We start from the raw sequence: 18,096 nt of genomic DNA on the forward strand, positions 1-18,096 counted from the left end.
ATGCCATTATCCTCTTCGATTGCTATGGTGACAGAGCCAAATTACAACCTGCACAGAAAGAGTGGATACTTCCTGTCTGCAGTAGATTGGTTGCAGTTTATCCAGACTGTGTGATGATATTAAGTAGTACACAACACTGGAATACAAAGGAAAGATGCTTGTGCTAGCTAACAGTCAGTTATGCATGGTAAATAACAACACGCTTTAACTGTTATCATCGTCAATACTTTTTCCTGTCAAAAATAAATTAACCTTAATATCCTTACAATTACATCAATTTTTGTCAGCCTCCACATTTCACACATGCAGTTTTATGCATAAAAAAAGATTATTAGTTTTCTTCAATTACATAATTGTTTACTCAGTTTGCTTAAGACTGAGATTTGTGTCCCGTGTGAACAGTTTACAGTACTTATTTAAAGTTACATAACGTTACGTACGTGACTTACGTTACTTGACTTACGTTAATGGACTTACACATCAGGAGCAATATTACAGAAAGTTCTAAGAAAGAGTCTAAGATAGGATTTTTCTCAATTTGGTATTACAGAAGCAAATCCTAACAAACCTTAGGAATCCTATCCTAGGATCCTAGGTAGATCTTATCTCAGGTTAGGAAATCTTAAATACTCAATCCAACATCTGTTATCAACTTTTATGTCTGTTACCTAGCAACCGATGCCACTTTTCTCATCTCACCAAGCTAAACGGCTTTTAATCGCTGGTTTTTGGTCGTTTTTTAAATTAAACATGACTTAGAGGTGTTGTTAACCTCCGTCGAGAAATCCAAATCCACATAACGCTTAACTTGGGAGATTGAAGATAGAGAGTGGGCTAAAATAGCCCAGTCCGGCATCCAGCGGAGCGCTGATGCTGTCAAAAAGAAAATAAGTCCATTTACAGTGAAATAAAGACACAGGCAACTGTTGTGTCCAAAGAGCAGAGGAAACCGCTGGTGGCTCCTCCTGTGCTCCCTCACTGACCCCGGCAGAAACCCGTAGGGTACTCTTCTGAAAGTTAATAATGATGGTTCCAAAAAAAAGGCTAATAATAGGCTAATAATAAAGGCTGTGGGCTAACGTCATCATGTTTTTCATGTATTTCTTGAATTTAACGATCTCCTCCTATCAAAGACTTGCATTAGGATCTTTTTGTTACATTATGTTATTTAGGCCAAATGAGATATTATCTAGCGTTACATCGCCTACAGCCTTTCTACTAACAAGTGTTTTGTCAACAAACACATCGGTAGAATTAAGTTCCGCCTGTTGACATTTTGTTGATTTTGTAAAAGCAATTAAAGAGCAACCATGTGGATTAAACGAATTAGCAAACGCTACCTGGTGGAAAAGTAAAAGTTAGGACAGTTTAACAGTTCTAGGAGAGTTTATTTTAGGTTTTACGAAGTTAGGATGCTTCTGTACTACACTTTCCTTATCTAAAGTTAGGAAAGGAATATTGACTTAGGAACTATTAATCTGTAATGGCCTTTTTCCTAAATCAGTTCCTAACCCTCATCACCATGGTTACCAAGCAGTTAGGATAGGATCTGCTGGTTAGGAAGTTTCTGTAATACAGCCCCAGGTCCCTTACGTCACGTAACGTACTTACCTTTACCCAAACCATGATCTTTTCCTAAACCTAACTGAGTAGTTTTGGGGCCTAAACTGAACCAAACTAGATTTCACAACATTAACCACATGTTAAAAAGGCATCTCATACAGACGCTAAAGGGTAGGCTACCATGTCTGTCTGTATGAGAGGATGAGGGGCGTTGACAAAGTGTTGTTTTTTGACGACCCGGGAATGAGAATGAGTTGGCAAACACAAACCACATGTTAATATAAGCGGTACTTCTTCCCCCTCATAAAAGACGAGCATGTAAAATAAATACACCTGTTGTGTACAAAGAGCATGGTGTGATAAGATAGTGGATGAGTTTTCTTCTCTGCATGGCAACATTATTTGCTGTACTTTTGGTTGACTTGTAAAAGCACATTGTTTCAATTAAGCCAGAATTACTGCTTGTGCTGTATGAGACTAATAAATAATAATTTTGTCTCTGCTCTGTGATGCTAATCTGGAGTTTAAGCAACGAGTGAGTAGCTTTGTTCTGAATTCAGTGTGCTGGCCAATTCATTCTGGACCCCAGCTGATGTTTACCGAGGCTGAGCCAGCAGCTGCTCACACGATCTGTGTCTGCTCAGTCATCTGACAAGTCGAGCGCGCTGCCTCTGACATGCATCTGTCACAGTGGCAAAACAACAAAAACAAAAAAAGAGAAATCTGACCCACTCTGTTTTCTCTTTCTCCCCTTGTCCAGCATCTGCCTGGCGTCCCAGCATCGCCACGATGGATGAGAGTCGAAGGGAAGCACTGGCAGCAGCGGCGCCTGAGCCCACCAACGCCTCCTCCGCCACAGCTGGCGCCAACACCACCAATATGACCGGCCCGGGCACTGGCGAGAAGGACGAGGCCTTTTCCAAGCTGAAGGACAAGTTCATGAATGAGCTGAACAAAATCCCATGTAAGTTTGTGTTCTTTCTCCTTCAGTATAAAGTAGGACAAGTTTAGAACTGAAACAAAAATGAATTTCAGGATTATTAGTTCTGATAATTACTAATCATTTATGTCACAAAAAGTCACTGCTTCCAGTCTTTTAACATTTAATATTTGCTGGTTTTCTTAGTCCATGCATCCGCTCGTCCCTTTCCATATCTCTGACCTGTAGGGTGATGCTAGCCGTTCAATTTCATGCCCCCTTGGATTCTGAGAAATTGTGATGCCATTTGTTGTGACATTTTTCACTAGACAATGAATCAGTGAATTGAGATTAATATGGAGTTTTATGCAACAACCACGTGATGATTTAGTCAGGTTATTGGGTTGTAGATAATACTAAAACATATGCATGTGGGACGCATCAAGAGAATTTCTCTCATAAAAAAACAGATGGGGAAAAAAACATGTTATACCTCTGATAAAGTGCGCTGTTAGGCTGCATGATTACAGGTGTGGTGAACTACCCAACAAGCCAAGGAAGATGAACATTTAACATTTCAAGCAGCACACAGCGAAAATTCAGTCAGAAGTACATCCATCTCAAACAGCAGGAGTACGAAGACTTTAAGACTGTGAATATTTAAAATAAAAAAGCTTTACAATTACATGTCATGCATCTAGGATGACTCTCTCTGATAATCCAACACGACAAAAACATTTAATGCATTCAGCATGATTTCTGGTGTAACCGTGACTCAAAAATGAATCAGCTGTGTTTGTGAGTGAACTTCTGTTCATGACGCACAAGTCACAAAACGTGAGTTTTACCCATGACCTTTGACAAAGAATAACAGTGAATTAAGTGTCTTTCTTTCATTTTGTTGCTTGAAACAACAACAAATTCAAGTATTTCATGCATTGAATGGCTCAGATGGAATTGTGTTACTTAGTTATTTTCTGACAGATTTAATTGCATTTTAAGTGGAGAATAAACATCTGGCAACAATAATAATAAGTGCTTGACATGATACATTGCTAAATTATTAGCTTTTATATTTTCTGTTTTTCTGTTTCACTTTTATCACCAAACCTTCCAAACTAAAACTTATACTTAAATGTTTTTGCCTGGAGGATTTTGCAGTATTAAGTATATGACAGTATGGTTGTCATTGTGTAATCCAGGATAAAGCACTGCCTGGAGATCCAAGATTTTTTTTTTTTCATTCAGCAGTAATCTTAATATAGATACATCCACAGGCTCATGTGGAAGTAATTCTCGCAGCAGGAAATGGCTCCTGTAGAAGAGAAGTCTTATTTCTTCAGCAAAGACACAAATGACACCAGCAGTCATATTGCCTTTTCCACATATTGAATAGTGCAGGGAGTCAGTATTAGTAGTACAGTACAGTACTCAGAGGAAGGTTTATTTGTACCAAGTTGCAAATGTACCAAAATAAAAGACCCAATTTTATATTCAGATAAACTCATGGTTTTGACAGGTGAGATTTAGCTTTAGCTTCCACGCAGGCTTGAAGACATTTTCATTTTGCATTTGGATTTTGAAAGGGTGCTTTGGTGCAGAGGGTGGGTGAATAGGATCAGCAAGGTTCAGTATTGTGATTCCATTATGGGGCTGCTGAGGTTGATATCCCCTTTGGCTCAGCACTGAATGTCTGTCACTGGAATGTATTGCTATTCCTACACAACTAGCCCAAGCCTGACAACTTTTTACCTTTTAGAAGTCAAATAGACAATTCATTATTGCCTTTCAACTTTGATGCTGTCATTTAGAGGCTTGTTTTGTTTACCATAGGCAGAAAAGTTATCTGAGAGCTTCCCAAAAAAGCCTGTCAGTTGTACGTAGTTTAAAATTACTGTTTTCTCACCCCATGCCCTCAATCAAAAGCACTGAGTTTGCTCCCCAGTGCTGCCAAGCTGATGATGAATGCCCCAAGACTTGTTTACTTCGTGGAATATCGATACTGTCTGGAATATGCGAGAGGAGCAGCTCGCTAATGCTGCTTGCTGCTGTATGCCCAAGTTTTCTGTTGGCCGTATAGCCCAGTTTAAGCCCCACAGGCTTTGAGGCTGGTCGCCTGGGACTCACACTGGCCTAACATGTTGCTAAATTTCTGTCAATCAGGATCTGCAAGACACATCTCGACACAGGGGATATTGCCTCTGCCCTATCTTTTGACTGATAGCTCAAGAGAGCAGGTATCAGCAGACTTTATTCCTATCTGAATTTACCAATCTTGCTTTTTTACTTTAGCTATTCTAAGCATGTTTCAAGGAAAAATATGTTTATAGGCATATTTTACACTCTTTTTACAATCTGACCCCTGCTTATTCTAGTTTGATTTATTCATGAAGAGGTGGTTTTCTTCTGGTATTCAGATTCTATTTGCGCTGTAGGGCTGCAACTAATTAGGTATTATTTTACAATTTATCTGTTAATTGCTAGTCATTAATTATTTAATGTCAGAAAATAGTGAAAAATGTCCATTATGAGTTCCCAGAACTCGAGGTCTTTAAATTGCTTGTTTTGTCTGACCAACAGTACAAAACCCAAAGACACTCAAAAAACAAGAAAAGCAGCAAATCCTCGCGTTAGAAAAGATTTGAGATAAACACACTAAACAAAATAACACATGACCAATGTCTGAAGAAGTAGAGAAAAGTAGGGAAATGCACGCACTGCAACAAAGGCAATCAGATGCAAAAGTGATCATTAAATCAAGAAGATTGTGTTGCACAAAATGCGTGTTACTAATCAGTTTGTGAACGATCAAGCCTTGCACTTCTACAGAAACATGAGCATGCACACTGTGACACACACACACACACTGGAGTCCGACTATGTAATCGCACTAAACCATATTGTGACTTCTCATTGCGCAGAAAGAACGCCTCCAAGGAAACCAGTATTGAATTTCTTAGTAAGTTTTCTAAACACCCAAGGCTTTACTTCCCGATAACAATTAACCTCTGAACACAGAGCCTGTTTGATCCATGACTGCTGGCTCCACCAGCCATTACTCCAAATAACAGACAAGCGATTGACATTTCAGGGAAATAAGAGTTCTTTTCTTTTTTTCTTTGTTTTTTATTATAAAGGGCTGTATGCTTTTATGCAGCCAAAGGCACCATCAAACATTAACAATCTACAAAAAGATCTGGTCCTTAACAACTCTGTACATGAACTACTATGTCTTAAAATCTTGGGTTTCTTAAAACAGAACTAAAACGTGCCATTATGGTAGAAGTTTTGCTTCAATTTAAAGTTAGTGGTTTTTTCTCCCTCTAGTGGAGCAATCAGTTATATTTGGCCTTATTTAAGCTAAGAACACTTGAAACTTGCATTGTAATCTGGTACAGTCTTCTTAATCCATTTGATAAAAAAATGTATTTGACAAAAATCCAGACACCAGCCAGGAAGTACTGAATTGACTTCTGTTTTCCCACCTGAGTTAACCTCAAAGTGACGCATGTTATCACTTGCTGCTGTGTCACTATAGCACATACCCCTTTTTCTTGTGCACTCTGAGACTGACTTTTGGGATTTGGGGGAGTAAAACTCTTTTGGGACTGACCACAGTGTCTTTCACTTTTGGTGTAGACTGACAAAAGTGGCATACAGCTGATCGAAATACAAAAGATATGACTGATTATAATACTAAAAGACTTTGTGGTGTGGCTTAAGGTAAAGCTAAAGGAAAAATACAAAAAGTCCCATCAGAGTTTTAATTTGTCTCAACTTGTTTGACTTTGTGGCTGCTCACAGTCAACAGACAGAAGGGTTTATTAAAGGGGATTACGGTGGTGGATCAGCAGAGCTGTTCGTCTGCCTGCCTCCTGCTCTGGCGACAAGCTCCATGGACTACTCTCTGCCCTCGTTTAACAGAAGTTTGCCTGTCATGTGACGCCATCAGAGGCTGGTCCAACCAAAGCCATATCAGATTCAACCAGCTTAGTCTTCAGTAAAAACAGCAGAGCTAAATGCTAACATCATCATGCTAACAAGATCACAATGCTACGTGCTGATTTTTGGCAGGTAATATTCAGAGTGTTAGCATGCTTACAATCGTTATTAAGTGCTAAACACAATGTACAGCTGAGGCAGATGGGAAAGGTATTAGATTTGCAGGTATTTAGTCAAAAAGCAAACAATTGGACAAATAGAAATTGGCCAAATGATGGAGCTAGATAAAAGATTAAGGAATCACTAATTATTATAATTCACAATGGCAATAAGTTTCAATAGTTAAATTTCACTTGAAAATACAAATGTCAACCTTAGAGTATGTTGGTGCTAGAGGAAAATTCAGGTGATAAGTAATGTCAGTAGGATTCATCCTCTGGGGAGCATAAATCTCTGTACAAAATGTTACAGCAATCCATCCTATAGTTTAGATTTTCAGTCTAGTGTGGCTAAAAATGGTCCCTCTGAGTAAAAATTTGTTGAAGATTGTACTCTTGGTCCCAGACGTGGGATGGTTGTCAGAGGTTGGTACTTATATTTTGTATTGTCAAGTTGAAATGGCCAAATGAACTGAGGTTCATCCATCACAAAACTCCTGTTTGGATAAATCATTCCGTATATACTGAGTGTGAATACGCCTTTACTCGGAAGGTAAAAAACAAGCTTCTCTGTTTTTTACGCACCCTATTAAACTGCTATACATTTCTTTGTGCCTCAAAATGACAGTCACTGCTCTATTGTTGTAAATCCACCTCATGCACTGTTAATTTATCACTTAAACTCATAGGATTTCCTGCAAATGCATTGCATTGATGGGTCTACATTTTCTGATAATAACCAGAATAATGTACCAGACAGAATAGAAATACATGATTTAACCAAATCACAAAGAAATAGGCCAGCCCATTTTAAATAAAATATTGTATTGTATAAAAGGAGAAACTCACACACAGGATCTCTGAATAAAGTAATAAAGTTTTCATTATCATCAGCTCTCAGTTACTATGTAACCAGTCATTGTTGCAGATAGTTGGAAGATGTTCCCTGCTGCAGCCGTGTGGTTGCCTAAACAAGCCACAGCGGGAAAAGGGCGTGGACAGAGAGTTGCTCTCGTAAGCATAACAAGATATAATGTCAAGGTTAATTGACCAACAGTGTCCCATCACACTGGATTAGTGTGGGCTGCTGGAAGTGGATATAACCCAGATGCAATATTAAACACGCACACATGCACACACTACCCTTTTAAATGCATCCACCAGACTCTGTCCAGCTCATAAAACCTTTCTCTCTATCTGTTACCAGAGATGTAGAGGAGTATAAATGCAACAGAACTCCTTTTAAACACAGAATTGAGTCAGAACAGAGACATATTTTAGAGCTGGCATTAATCTGACATTAATTAAATAATTAATTAATTATGACATAAATTTAGGCATAGTTTTCATTGGTGTATGTGGCAAAAACGAATGCTGATGACATACTCATATACTGTATATGAATGCTTTTCTTGAAATGGTATCTGTACTTCCACTTATTTTCACAATTGCAAAATCTAGTTGAAGTCTAGACTAAAGTAGTTGGCAAAACAATGTCAAGATCTTCTTCGGCAGATGGAGGTACCCAGTTGTTACTGAAATGTAGATGTTCGTTTATGTTTGTCTGAAAGACATCTCGTCCATGTTGGATGAATTCCCAGCAAATAAAATACTGAGACGTTAAAAATTTGACTGTAATACTCTGATATGGTTAGTCCTGCATCTTTTAAAACACTGTTAAAGGACAATTCTGGTTTAAAATAAGTTGTTTATTACAACTTGGGTCTTGTTTGTGTAGGTTTTTAAATTTTTTAATAGTTGTGTAAATGTAGTCACCAAAGTAAGCCCTGTCATCTGGAAACACGTGACAGCGCTACACTGAGGTCAAAGCAATTAGCGGTAAGACAGGCTGTAAGTCAGTAGTTCAGCCAGATTATCTAAACCACTTTTTTTGGAGTTGAAACCAAAACTACACTCACTTGCAGATAAAACTGCGTCCTGACACAGTTAAAACAAACATGAAGTTGACGTACATTGAATTATCTTTACGTGCATATTTCTTTTCTCATGAGTTCACAATGATCTCACTCATTTAGCTCAACCACAACATTAGAAATGACTTACAGACCTACAGGTTTTTATCTTACTGTATATCTATGGAGTGACTTTTAGAACACCTACAGTATGTTTGAAGGACACAAAATGTCAGCTAGAGAAACCTGGTTTTTTGGTTTATGCTGAGGTTGCTTCTCTTTGACCTCCTTTCACAGCTCAGAAACTATATCTGATAAGCTTCTCAGGGACACCAAACCCAACACTGTGGTGTATCAGAGCTAAAACCAGTTGGGCTGAGTTTTTGCGGCAAATTATATTTCCTATTCTACTGGCTAAATATAGAGCTGTCATTCAAAATACTATGATGGCATTATTCAGTGGATTTAATATTTCTACTGGTATGCCAGGAACCACTAAAAATAATCAGTGTTCTAAGAAGTAACATGAGTTTAATATGAACGGGAACGAGATTTTTTTCCATTTATTACTAACATTGGCGAATAGAGTGATGGTTTCAATTCCCAAGTCCTTTCTCTGTGACCAGTCTCCTTGAACTTGTATTGTTTTTTTCCAAGGGCTCTGGTTTAAACCAACATTTCAAAAAATTGGAACCGAAATTGGAATCTAAATAGCACCTGCGTGTGAATCTGTTTTCAACGTAGTGTACAAATCTGCTTGTGTCAACCTTGTGATATACTGGTGAACTGTTAAATAGTGGTTCCTTGCATTTTGCCTTATGCGTGCTTGAATAAATCTTGAATCAAAATAAGCAGGTAGATGTGAAAAATAGTTAATATGTGTTTATATAATCCTGACATATTTTCTGTCATGCTCAAGATGTTTTATCCATGGCCCCAGTAAGAATCTGAGAGAGTTTCATTAGTCCAATAATTAAAAATGAACAAAATCAACTTTTATTTTATTTTTATTTTATTTATATAGCCAAAAATCACCACCGTGTCTGAAGCACTTTGAAGGTGTCTCATTGTTTGGAGCTTTGGTTTTCCACGGTGCCATACCATTTCAATGACAGTGCTGAAAAGTGATTTGAGGAACAGCAAACATGAATTTCATCATTTGCAACCCACCCATTAGAGAAACTCCATTTTCCATGCCATGCCACTTGGCGGAACAAGAGATAAATGCTGGGAGTTGAAGTGCAATACTCTCTGTCACTCTCGCTTTCACTTTCTCGCTCTATTTCTCTCTGGAGAAACGACACACGCAGTGTAGTTAATTAGGGGATGCTTTTATTGCTTTCTGGGAATCAGGTTCATTTAATTAAGGCACACAGAAGTGCCTTTGACTGGAAGACGCACGTTTGATGAAAAAGATAAGGGCTGGGTTCATGGATTGATTTCTACTGTAACTGGCTAAACGGCGTTCCATTAGGTGTTGTAAGCTTTGATGAAATGCCAGGATGACTATAGAGTGACATAAGCATTTTGGGTTAAGAACGAGAGACTTCCAGCGTATTTATTTAGATTTCCTTTAATCAGAGCTTCCATTTTGTTGGGTTCAGATCACTCTTCCGTAGTTCCTTTAGAGGGGTGATTGCTTATCGCTGTGGTTTGCCAGCTTGAAATACAAACCTGTCACATCCCTGACACTTCCATTAAAGGACTGTCTTCTTACCTTACCTTGTGTTTGCGATTGTATGTGCGAGGTAAAAGTAGCTGTTCCAGTGCTGAATTGTGCCGCAGTATCCTCAGAGGTCTATGCTGATGACATACAGTATGCTCCTGTTTTGTCCATGCTTAGAGGTCTCCGGCGTTCAGTTTTAATCATGTGACTGATTGGAGCAACAAAGAGACAATGGCCCATAATGGCACTGGGGAAAGAGCTGCACAGATTGTGGACCAAAATTTCCAATATGTAAAACTATATTATAACCAAAAGATAAATACCACCATTTATAAGTCTTACTCATGTATGAAAAATATAAATTTGCAGTGCAAAGAATTTGACTTTGACTGTCCTTTAAAAGTGTTTTTGGCACATTTAAAATATTTACAAATTACTAACAGGAATTTGGTTTCTTTTTGTGTATTTAAGCCTATAAGCCCGACAAACACTGACTGACCCATTTTATTCTCTGTATAGTTTCAATTTTTTAAAGGAAATGCTGCTGGTTTTGGGTGGATCATTGTAAATAAGTCCCATCCATTGTCACCTCCATTACCACACCCTCCAAGGCAAGGCCAAAGCTGTAGATCTTAAAGTTATTTTAGAGCATCACTCACTGTTTTTCCTTGGAGGAGAGTGCTTATTGATTTTGTCAACAGAGCATCGATTTTTCTCCTCTCTTTCTCTCCCCTCGGACCTCGGCGAAGAAACCACAGCTGAATGCTGGTGAGCCAAACCTCAGAGTGATAGACTATAATATACTTTTCTGTTTTGATGGGTCTTTTTGGAGTTTTTCAGATAAAGTCTTCAAAGATCTGGAGCTTTCGCTATCTGTTGGTTTGTTGGATTTATGACCACTATTGGGATAATTCCTAAGATGAGACAGCTGTATGTGTATTGTGGAATTCTTTTTTTCAGTATTGCATACTTTTCAGATACGGCAGTCAGAATTACATCAGTCAGAAGTATTTCTTTTGCCTTTCAGTGTAGTATGCACTGACAAAACCAAAGACATGCTCCTAAAATTGGCTCATCTGTCTGTTATTCATCTCTGTTAAAATGAGGGGTGTCCTGCCAGGTGTTTGGTGTCTGCTGAGTAGAATGAAGGAGCAACGATTATGACTGCTGAAGGGAGAGGTCTGCTGCAAGGTCTCTCATTATTTTCAGCCCATCTGGACTTTATGTTATCCCCCCGGTACTTAAAACAACCCACTTCTCCTTCTACCATTGTGTTTGCTTGTATGTGTGTTATATATACCTGTGCATGCACCAGGGATCGGTAGCTGACTGCTGACTATAGTTGAAGTGGGTGTCACTGTGTTTGCTGCTGGCTGTTAGAGCCGTCACTATGTTGTTGAGCTGAGTGTGTGACTATGTCTGTAGGTGACACAGTTGACTGCCGGTTGTCCAATTTCTCCAGGCAGGTCCATGCTCTAGAGTAACAAATTATGCTGGAAGAAACAACACCTGATATGCCACTCACAATTGATTGCCTTTTCTGATTCATCTTATGAGCAATTTTAATCAAAAACAGAAATGACCACATTATCCACAGGCCTCTAAAAGTTTGTTTTTATCTCTATTTAAAAATATTTTTTCCAGCCTGCCGTAGGCAATGTCACTGTATAACATCACTATATGTATAAAATGTTCTTGTATGTGATTTTAGCAAAATCTGGCCGGAAACTCTCCAGTACTGTTGTTCCAGACCTCTAACCTTATGAATTAATATGTGAACCTTAAATTAATTATGATTATTTTCCTAATTGGTAAATCCATCCATCCATTCATCCATCCATTTTTTACAGGCCCAGATCATGTTCAATCATGACTTAATGATATTAGCAGGGAATATTGTTACTGTATAAATTGCCGATCCGAGGCTAGTCTGAACAAATTATCTGCCCAAATGATACTGCAGTGTGAGTGGTTTACACATATATCTTAATGCTACAGACTGGATCGGAGTAAATATCATAAATTGCGTAATTTAATGTAATTTGAATCATAAATAATAATCATAAATATTTAACAACAAATGAGAGCAAGCTGACCAGGAAGCGTCACTAACCGTATGTTGTGTACTTGCTGGTGCTATAAAATGTATAAACGCCATGTGCACAGTCCTTTGCCTTGACTGAATCGTCTGGTGTGTGCGATTAAAACATCTGTTAAATCTGTCGTTATGTCTGTGGTATTCCAGTGTTTTTAAAATCGGTAAAGTGCTAGTGTGGCATTAGAGAATAGGGGGAGGCTGCTATTCTGGTGAACTGTGCCAAAGTTGATTATTTGATTACATTTGATGAAAGATTTTTCTAAACATCTTGGTGTAAACACACCACAGTAAAGTGACATTGTCCAAAGTAAAAGAAGACTCTTATTAGATTTTATACTGTCTTGAAGGTTATAAAAACAATATAGCTCAGCTACGGGGCTGAAAACAGAAAGGGCATGATTACTGGGAAATTAATGATTTGACTGTGGCCACACTGACAGGAAAATTTTGAATTGTTCTCTAACTTCCTCTTGACTTAACTCCAAATGTCCAGGTTTAATTTAGCAGTGAGATTAGGCTTTTTATGTGGATAAGTGCTTCCTCAGAGAAAAGTTTTAGTCTAAAACCTGCAGTCTATCTGTAAAATTAATTCTCAACACAAAAGACCAATTTCATACTATAATTTTAGGGTAATATAGGAGCTGAGAGCATGTGAACAATGTGTGCCAAACCTCATGAACCCATTTGGTTTTAATGCATCATTGGCTTGTCGTGGTTGTACCGCTGTTAATGCCTTTCAAGCACACCCTGCAAAATTACCACCACTCTTAGTCCCACCAAGTTCTGTGTTGCCGGTGATTGCAGTTAAAGTGTCAGCTGTCTGAGAATCTTTTGTTTAAATGGCAAGTGGAAAATGCCAACATCTGTTACTTCCACTAAATTGGCTGAAGCTGTGCAGTCACTTCTTGTCCAGCTACTCCGGACCGATCGTTAGGAGTCTGCCACTTCTTGATGGACCCAGACTCTGGCTTAGGTGCTGATCCGGTGTGCCAACTCTGCAGGCACACACATTTTCCTACTTTTATCTCACCTGTCAGTTGGTATAATCACTTTTTGGAACTTTGGTTCAAATGCTGCTTTGGCCCAGTTTTAGTGACATGTTGTTTTCTTCTCTGCTAGATGCAGCATTTTGTTTCCTCCCAGAAGTTTAATCCAAACTATTTCCTGTTTGCTCTTTCCCCAGTGCCATCGTGGGCCATTGTCTCTATTGCCTTTGTTGCTATCATTCTGGTGTTAGCGTGCTGCTTCTGCATCTGCAAAAAATGGATATTCAAGAAGAAAAACAAAAAGAAGGGCAAAGACAAGGGCAAAAATGCCATCAACATGATGGACGTCAAGGATGGAGCCAAAACCGAGGTAAAGACTTTATTAATTTAATTTAATTTAATAACGCCTTACTGCCAAAACATTTTGTTTTTGCTGGATCCTCTGTGCATGACATTACATTAGAAAAAAAAAATTGTCCATTAACATGTCTTAAATATGTTTAGTGTTTTTTGTTTGTTTTTTCCATGTTCGACATACCTTTTCTTTTTTATATATAATTTTAGTCCCTCTAATGCTTTATGGTGACAGATTACATTTGCAGTAACTCCTTAACACATTAAGTTTGTGTTTTTCCAACAGAATGAAAATAATTGTACTGCAAATATGGCTGTCAAAAACATCCCAATTTTTTAATTCAGTTGCCGCTACTTTCTTATATGTATTTTGTGTGTATTATCTATTAACTGTTGCCAAAGAGATACATACAGTATTACTTTCTAAGATTTTTCACCACTTCATTTAAAAGAAATTCAATCTAATCGCAGGATAGTTAATGGAAGTCTTTTTAATGGCTTCAGATTGAAGAGAGAGTATTTTAGTCTTTTTTTTTCTCTTACTTTTTGTTCCTGTGTGTTTCTTTTTGTCATATGAGGACCTACTCACTTGTTGAAGAGTGTGAGTAACGTTTACCGTGTAATGACGTGGTATCCACCCAGAGAAATGACGTCACCAAAGGATAAACAAATGAGAGGGAATTTAATTAAACTCTACTTTTCAACAGTGCAGAATGGGATGCAATGAAAAGCTGACACTTCAAATCGAGTTAGCGCACTAATTGCACCAGCACTATGCTGCCGTCCTCAGTAGAAATATGTACAAAGTGTGTTTAATATGCTGCAACATCTCTGTTATCAGAGGTGGATCCGAAGACAGAAACCAATGACAATGTTTTCATGCTTCATTTGAGTCACTTATTGTAGAAGGAAGATTAAGACTTACATGTTAATGACTCATTTATTTTTAAAGTAAACAGTGAGAAGCTTTAACAAACTGCAAGGTCAGTCAAATTGGTCCAGTACAGTACATTACTTTGCTTGTTAGAGGAGAAGATTTTCCATGCATTTTTTCAGTATCCTGACTGCCTTTGAACCATCCAATTTTTATTTTCAAACAGTCATTAATCAAAATGAAAGATTAATAACCCTAATAACTAATCTCTAAGAACTGTGAATCTGCCACTTCTGAGGCAAGCGGTCATTTCTCCTGGTGTGCCCAGACTCTGGTGTGTTAACTCCTGTGTGTGGTTGTTTTAATTTGTGTTTCTTCCTTCTATGTCCTCCTTATCTGTGTTGTGTCTGATGACTGTTCGGGATGGTCACTGGCGGTAGGTTCCCAATTGCTGTTGGATCTTAAGCCTGCTGCTCTGATGTTTTTTTTGTAGCCTCTTGACAACAACTTACTCCCGTAGAACCAAATATATGTAACTATGCATACAGTACATGTATATCTACTGTATATATGTGTGTACAAACTGCATATGCACATATATATGTATGAAAGAAACACTGGGTGCGCATTGACAAGGTTGAACCATGCTGATTTTTGTGCCAAGCTAAAGTCTCCTGCCTTTTGAATCTTTAATTTACATTTCAAACGAATGGCGGGCAAGCAAACGTAGAATGATTGAGAGGCTCTACAAGTAAATGTTCTTTTGAAACTGATGATGAAAAGGAAGCTTTTGACATACAGTAGCAATTGCATTCACAGCTATCAACCTAGGTGAAACAGATCACAACCTTCCTGGAGCACATATGCATAAAAGTTAGATTAACCTTATAGAGTAATACAAAATACACGTTTGATAAATTAGGGGATTTTATTTCCTCAATCATTTTACTCGCACCACATTTCCATCTTTTATGTGTCAAAGAAAACCTAAAGACCATTCATATTTGGATTCACTCCCAAAAGGCAGAGACCCAAGTGGCTCAGTGGAAAATTTCTAAACCAATCAGTGTTGTTCAGCCTTTTGCTTTCACATGAGCAACTTGACAAACTAATAAGAGCAGGCCCCAAAGTACATTACAACCCCTTTTACCAACACCTACCCACCCACCGCTGGCATGATGCTTCTAGCTACCATTGGCGTAGGGGATAACATAAAGGCTTTAGGGGTTATGATGGCAATGTGACTGTATATCTGAGGGCCTTACCAGACTTGAGAATGGGGAATCACACGAGAGCACCGGTTTGTACTACAGAGAATGCTCTGCATGCCTAACGAAAGAAATATCTTGGAAGGCTACTTTTGACAATGAATGAATGACCTTGAGAACTAGTCTTTGCCTCTTCAATCGCATGTTGGTCTTATAACAGACTCCTTCACCCCCACCCCCACCCCCACCACCAATGCCACCACCTGCTACCCTTACCTCAGTGCCAGGCTAGCGAAAGGGCAACTTCACTTTCACTCTGCCACTTCTGCCACTTCCCCGTTGATATGTGTTTTTGCCAGAGACTTGATCTGCCTGAAATAACATCAAGGGAATTGTCTTACTGTGATCTTTTCCGGGAGCATCTCTCTCTCCTCCTTTCTGTACTCTCTCTATGTCTCTCTACCCTACCCACTACTTCTAATGCCTGCCCATTGCTCTCATCTCTGGCGCCATCATTTGATCTTTCCTCCCTTTAGACAGAAACACCCAGAGATTGATAGAAAAGCATCATCAGGGGACCAGGCTTTAGTGCATCACAGAGCATGTGTTAACTGCTATGGTGTTTTAGTGCTTGCTTCCCCTGTTTCCCCCTTATACACCATAAAACAAGTGGCAGCTTTTACAGGAGTAGGTCCGCTGGCAGGACCTGGGCGGGGGAACGGCTGGCTGGGTGCTAGCACCAGCGACAAACAGGCGACACTGACTCTTGGTGGGTGTCTCCTTCAGGCCTTGAAGGATGATGAGGAAGATGCGGAGACAGGGCTGACCGAAACGGAGAAAGAGGCCGAGCCCAAGGAGGACCAGAAACTGGGCAAATTACAATACTCCCTGGATTACAATTTCACAGAGAATACGGTAAGGATCTGTTCTCCGAATCTCTGTGTGTGTGTCGTTGTTGCAAAAGGTCCTCCTTCGTAAGTATGGTCACACCCAACCTCTGAGGTGGTCCAACTTTTCATTTCCCCAGAGATTAAACAGGACCCACCCAGGTTTTGCACAACATTCTCCCATCGTTGCATTACCACAACTGTAAACACAGTTTGGTCACTGAAGCTTGAGAGCAATCTCGCAGGGATATCATGGTGGTCTAGTTTGTGCATTCGCCACTGAGCCTTGTAAAAGATGCAGTACACTATTGGGATTTAGTTCGCCTCTGAATTTCTTTCTTTCTTTCTACTTGATTGAAAACAGCCCCTGCAGATATCCATCTGCTTTATTTTTTCCAGCGACTGAGTTTTAAAAAGCAGAATGAGGGAGCACATCAGCTTCCTGGCGCCAGATGTTGTGTGACAGATAATAGATGCGGTTCGTGAACACAGTGCTGTCCCTCACTGGGCTAGCTAACTCCCTATTATAAACAGAACTGACAGCCTGAGATTAGACAGTGCAACATGCACCGCTCCTGTACACACTCAGTCACACTCTGGCATAGGTACAGTACACCCCCCTTACTACACAACAACAAAACTTGAATCAGTAAAAATGTTCTGATGCAGTCTGTGCCCCCTTCACTGATCAGTAGTCAATATTTTTTACCAATTAACCTGTGCAATATTTATCAGTACGCAGATTATGGAGTCAATGATGGTGCTAATAAAATTCAACACCATTAGTGTTCAGTCAACCAGACCCCTTTTCTTTTAGAGAAAAAAATGCCAAATTATTGACTCATTCCATAAGAAGGGGTATTATACAGACAATAGTACATTTTTCACTGAGTTGATCTGTCATGTAGTGGGAGGCAGTGACAGGTCTCTATTCGAGGTTCTTGATTACAATGGTAATAAGCTTCACAGTGAGCTGAAGTTTAATGAATGGATGACAGTTTTCACGCTTTGTGACAGTGACCTCAAAGAAGCCGGGCTCGGCTCATTGCCACTACGGCTGCCTCTGAAGTTAAAGAAGCTCACAACAGATAGACCTAAAAACCCAGGGAGGCAGCCATTCATCTGACCTACTTTCAGCACAGTGACCGACGCAGTCCAGAGGCACAGTAACATTCAGGAAAATTTTTTTTAATCCTCAAGCTTCGAGGCCCATGCAATCAATGTGAGCACCATAGAACTGTTTGAGGAGAACTGGCACAGGTGATTGGTTTAATGCCTTGGCTGTAGGTTTCTTTATTTCTTTATTTTAGAAGAGGTGAACAGCTGGACAGGTGGCAATTCTTAAAGCGAGAATATTATGGAGAACAATCATTGTGTAGTCATGGGGTAATTTGATGATGATATGATATTTAATCACTGTTGAAGCAGGAAGGTGTTTCCCTTACACTTTGATGAGATAAAATTTCGTTGTTCAAACATGCCAGTCTGAGCTGCCCGTGTGATGTGCGATGTGTGTGATGTCACACCT

At 39.2% G+C, this 18,096-nt stretch overlaps 1 protein-coding gene across 8 annotated transcripts in view; it reads left to right on the plus strand.

Annotated features, from left to right (window-relative positions):
- The window catches only part of syt1a (synaptotagmin Ia), a 193,138-nt gene that overhangs the window by 148,321 nt on the left and 26,721 nt on the right, over nucleotides 1-18,096 (plus strand). For 7 of the 8 annotated variants that reach the window (XM_038738997.1, XM_038738996.1, XM_038739000.1 and 4 more), the window contains 3 exons: nucleotides 2,324-2,527; nucleotides 13,443-13,615; nucleotides 16,468-16,596. In XM_038738997.1, coding sequence (XP_038594925.1) covers nucleotides 2,353-2,527; nucleotides 13,443-13,615; nucleotides 16,468-16,596 — 477 coding nt within the window. In that variant the 5' untranslated portion in view covers nucleotides 2,324-2,352. The remainder of the gene's footprint in view (nucleotides 1-2,323; nucleotides 2,528-13,442; nucleotides 13,616-16,467; nucleotides 16,597-18,096) is intronic. The other variant, XM_038739004.1, reaches the window with a different exon arrangement.

This window comes from Micropterus salmoides, unplaced genomic scaffold (genome assembly GCF_014851395.1).
Source record: "Micropterus salmoides isolate LMB-PRFRI ecotype aquatic unplaced genomic scaffold, ASM1485139v1 Ms_hic_scaffold_23, whole genome shotgun sequence".
Taxonomy (NCBI): domain Eukaryota; kingdom Metazoa; phylum Chordata; class Actinopteri; order Centrarchiformes; family Centrarchidae; genus Micropterus; species Micropterus salmoides.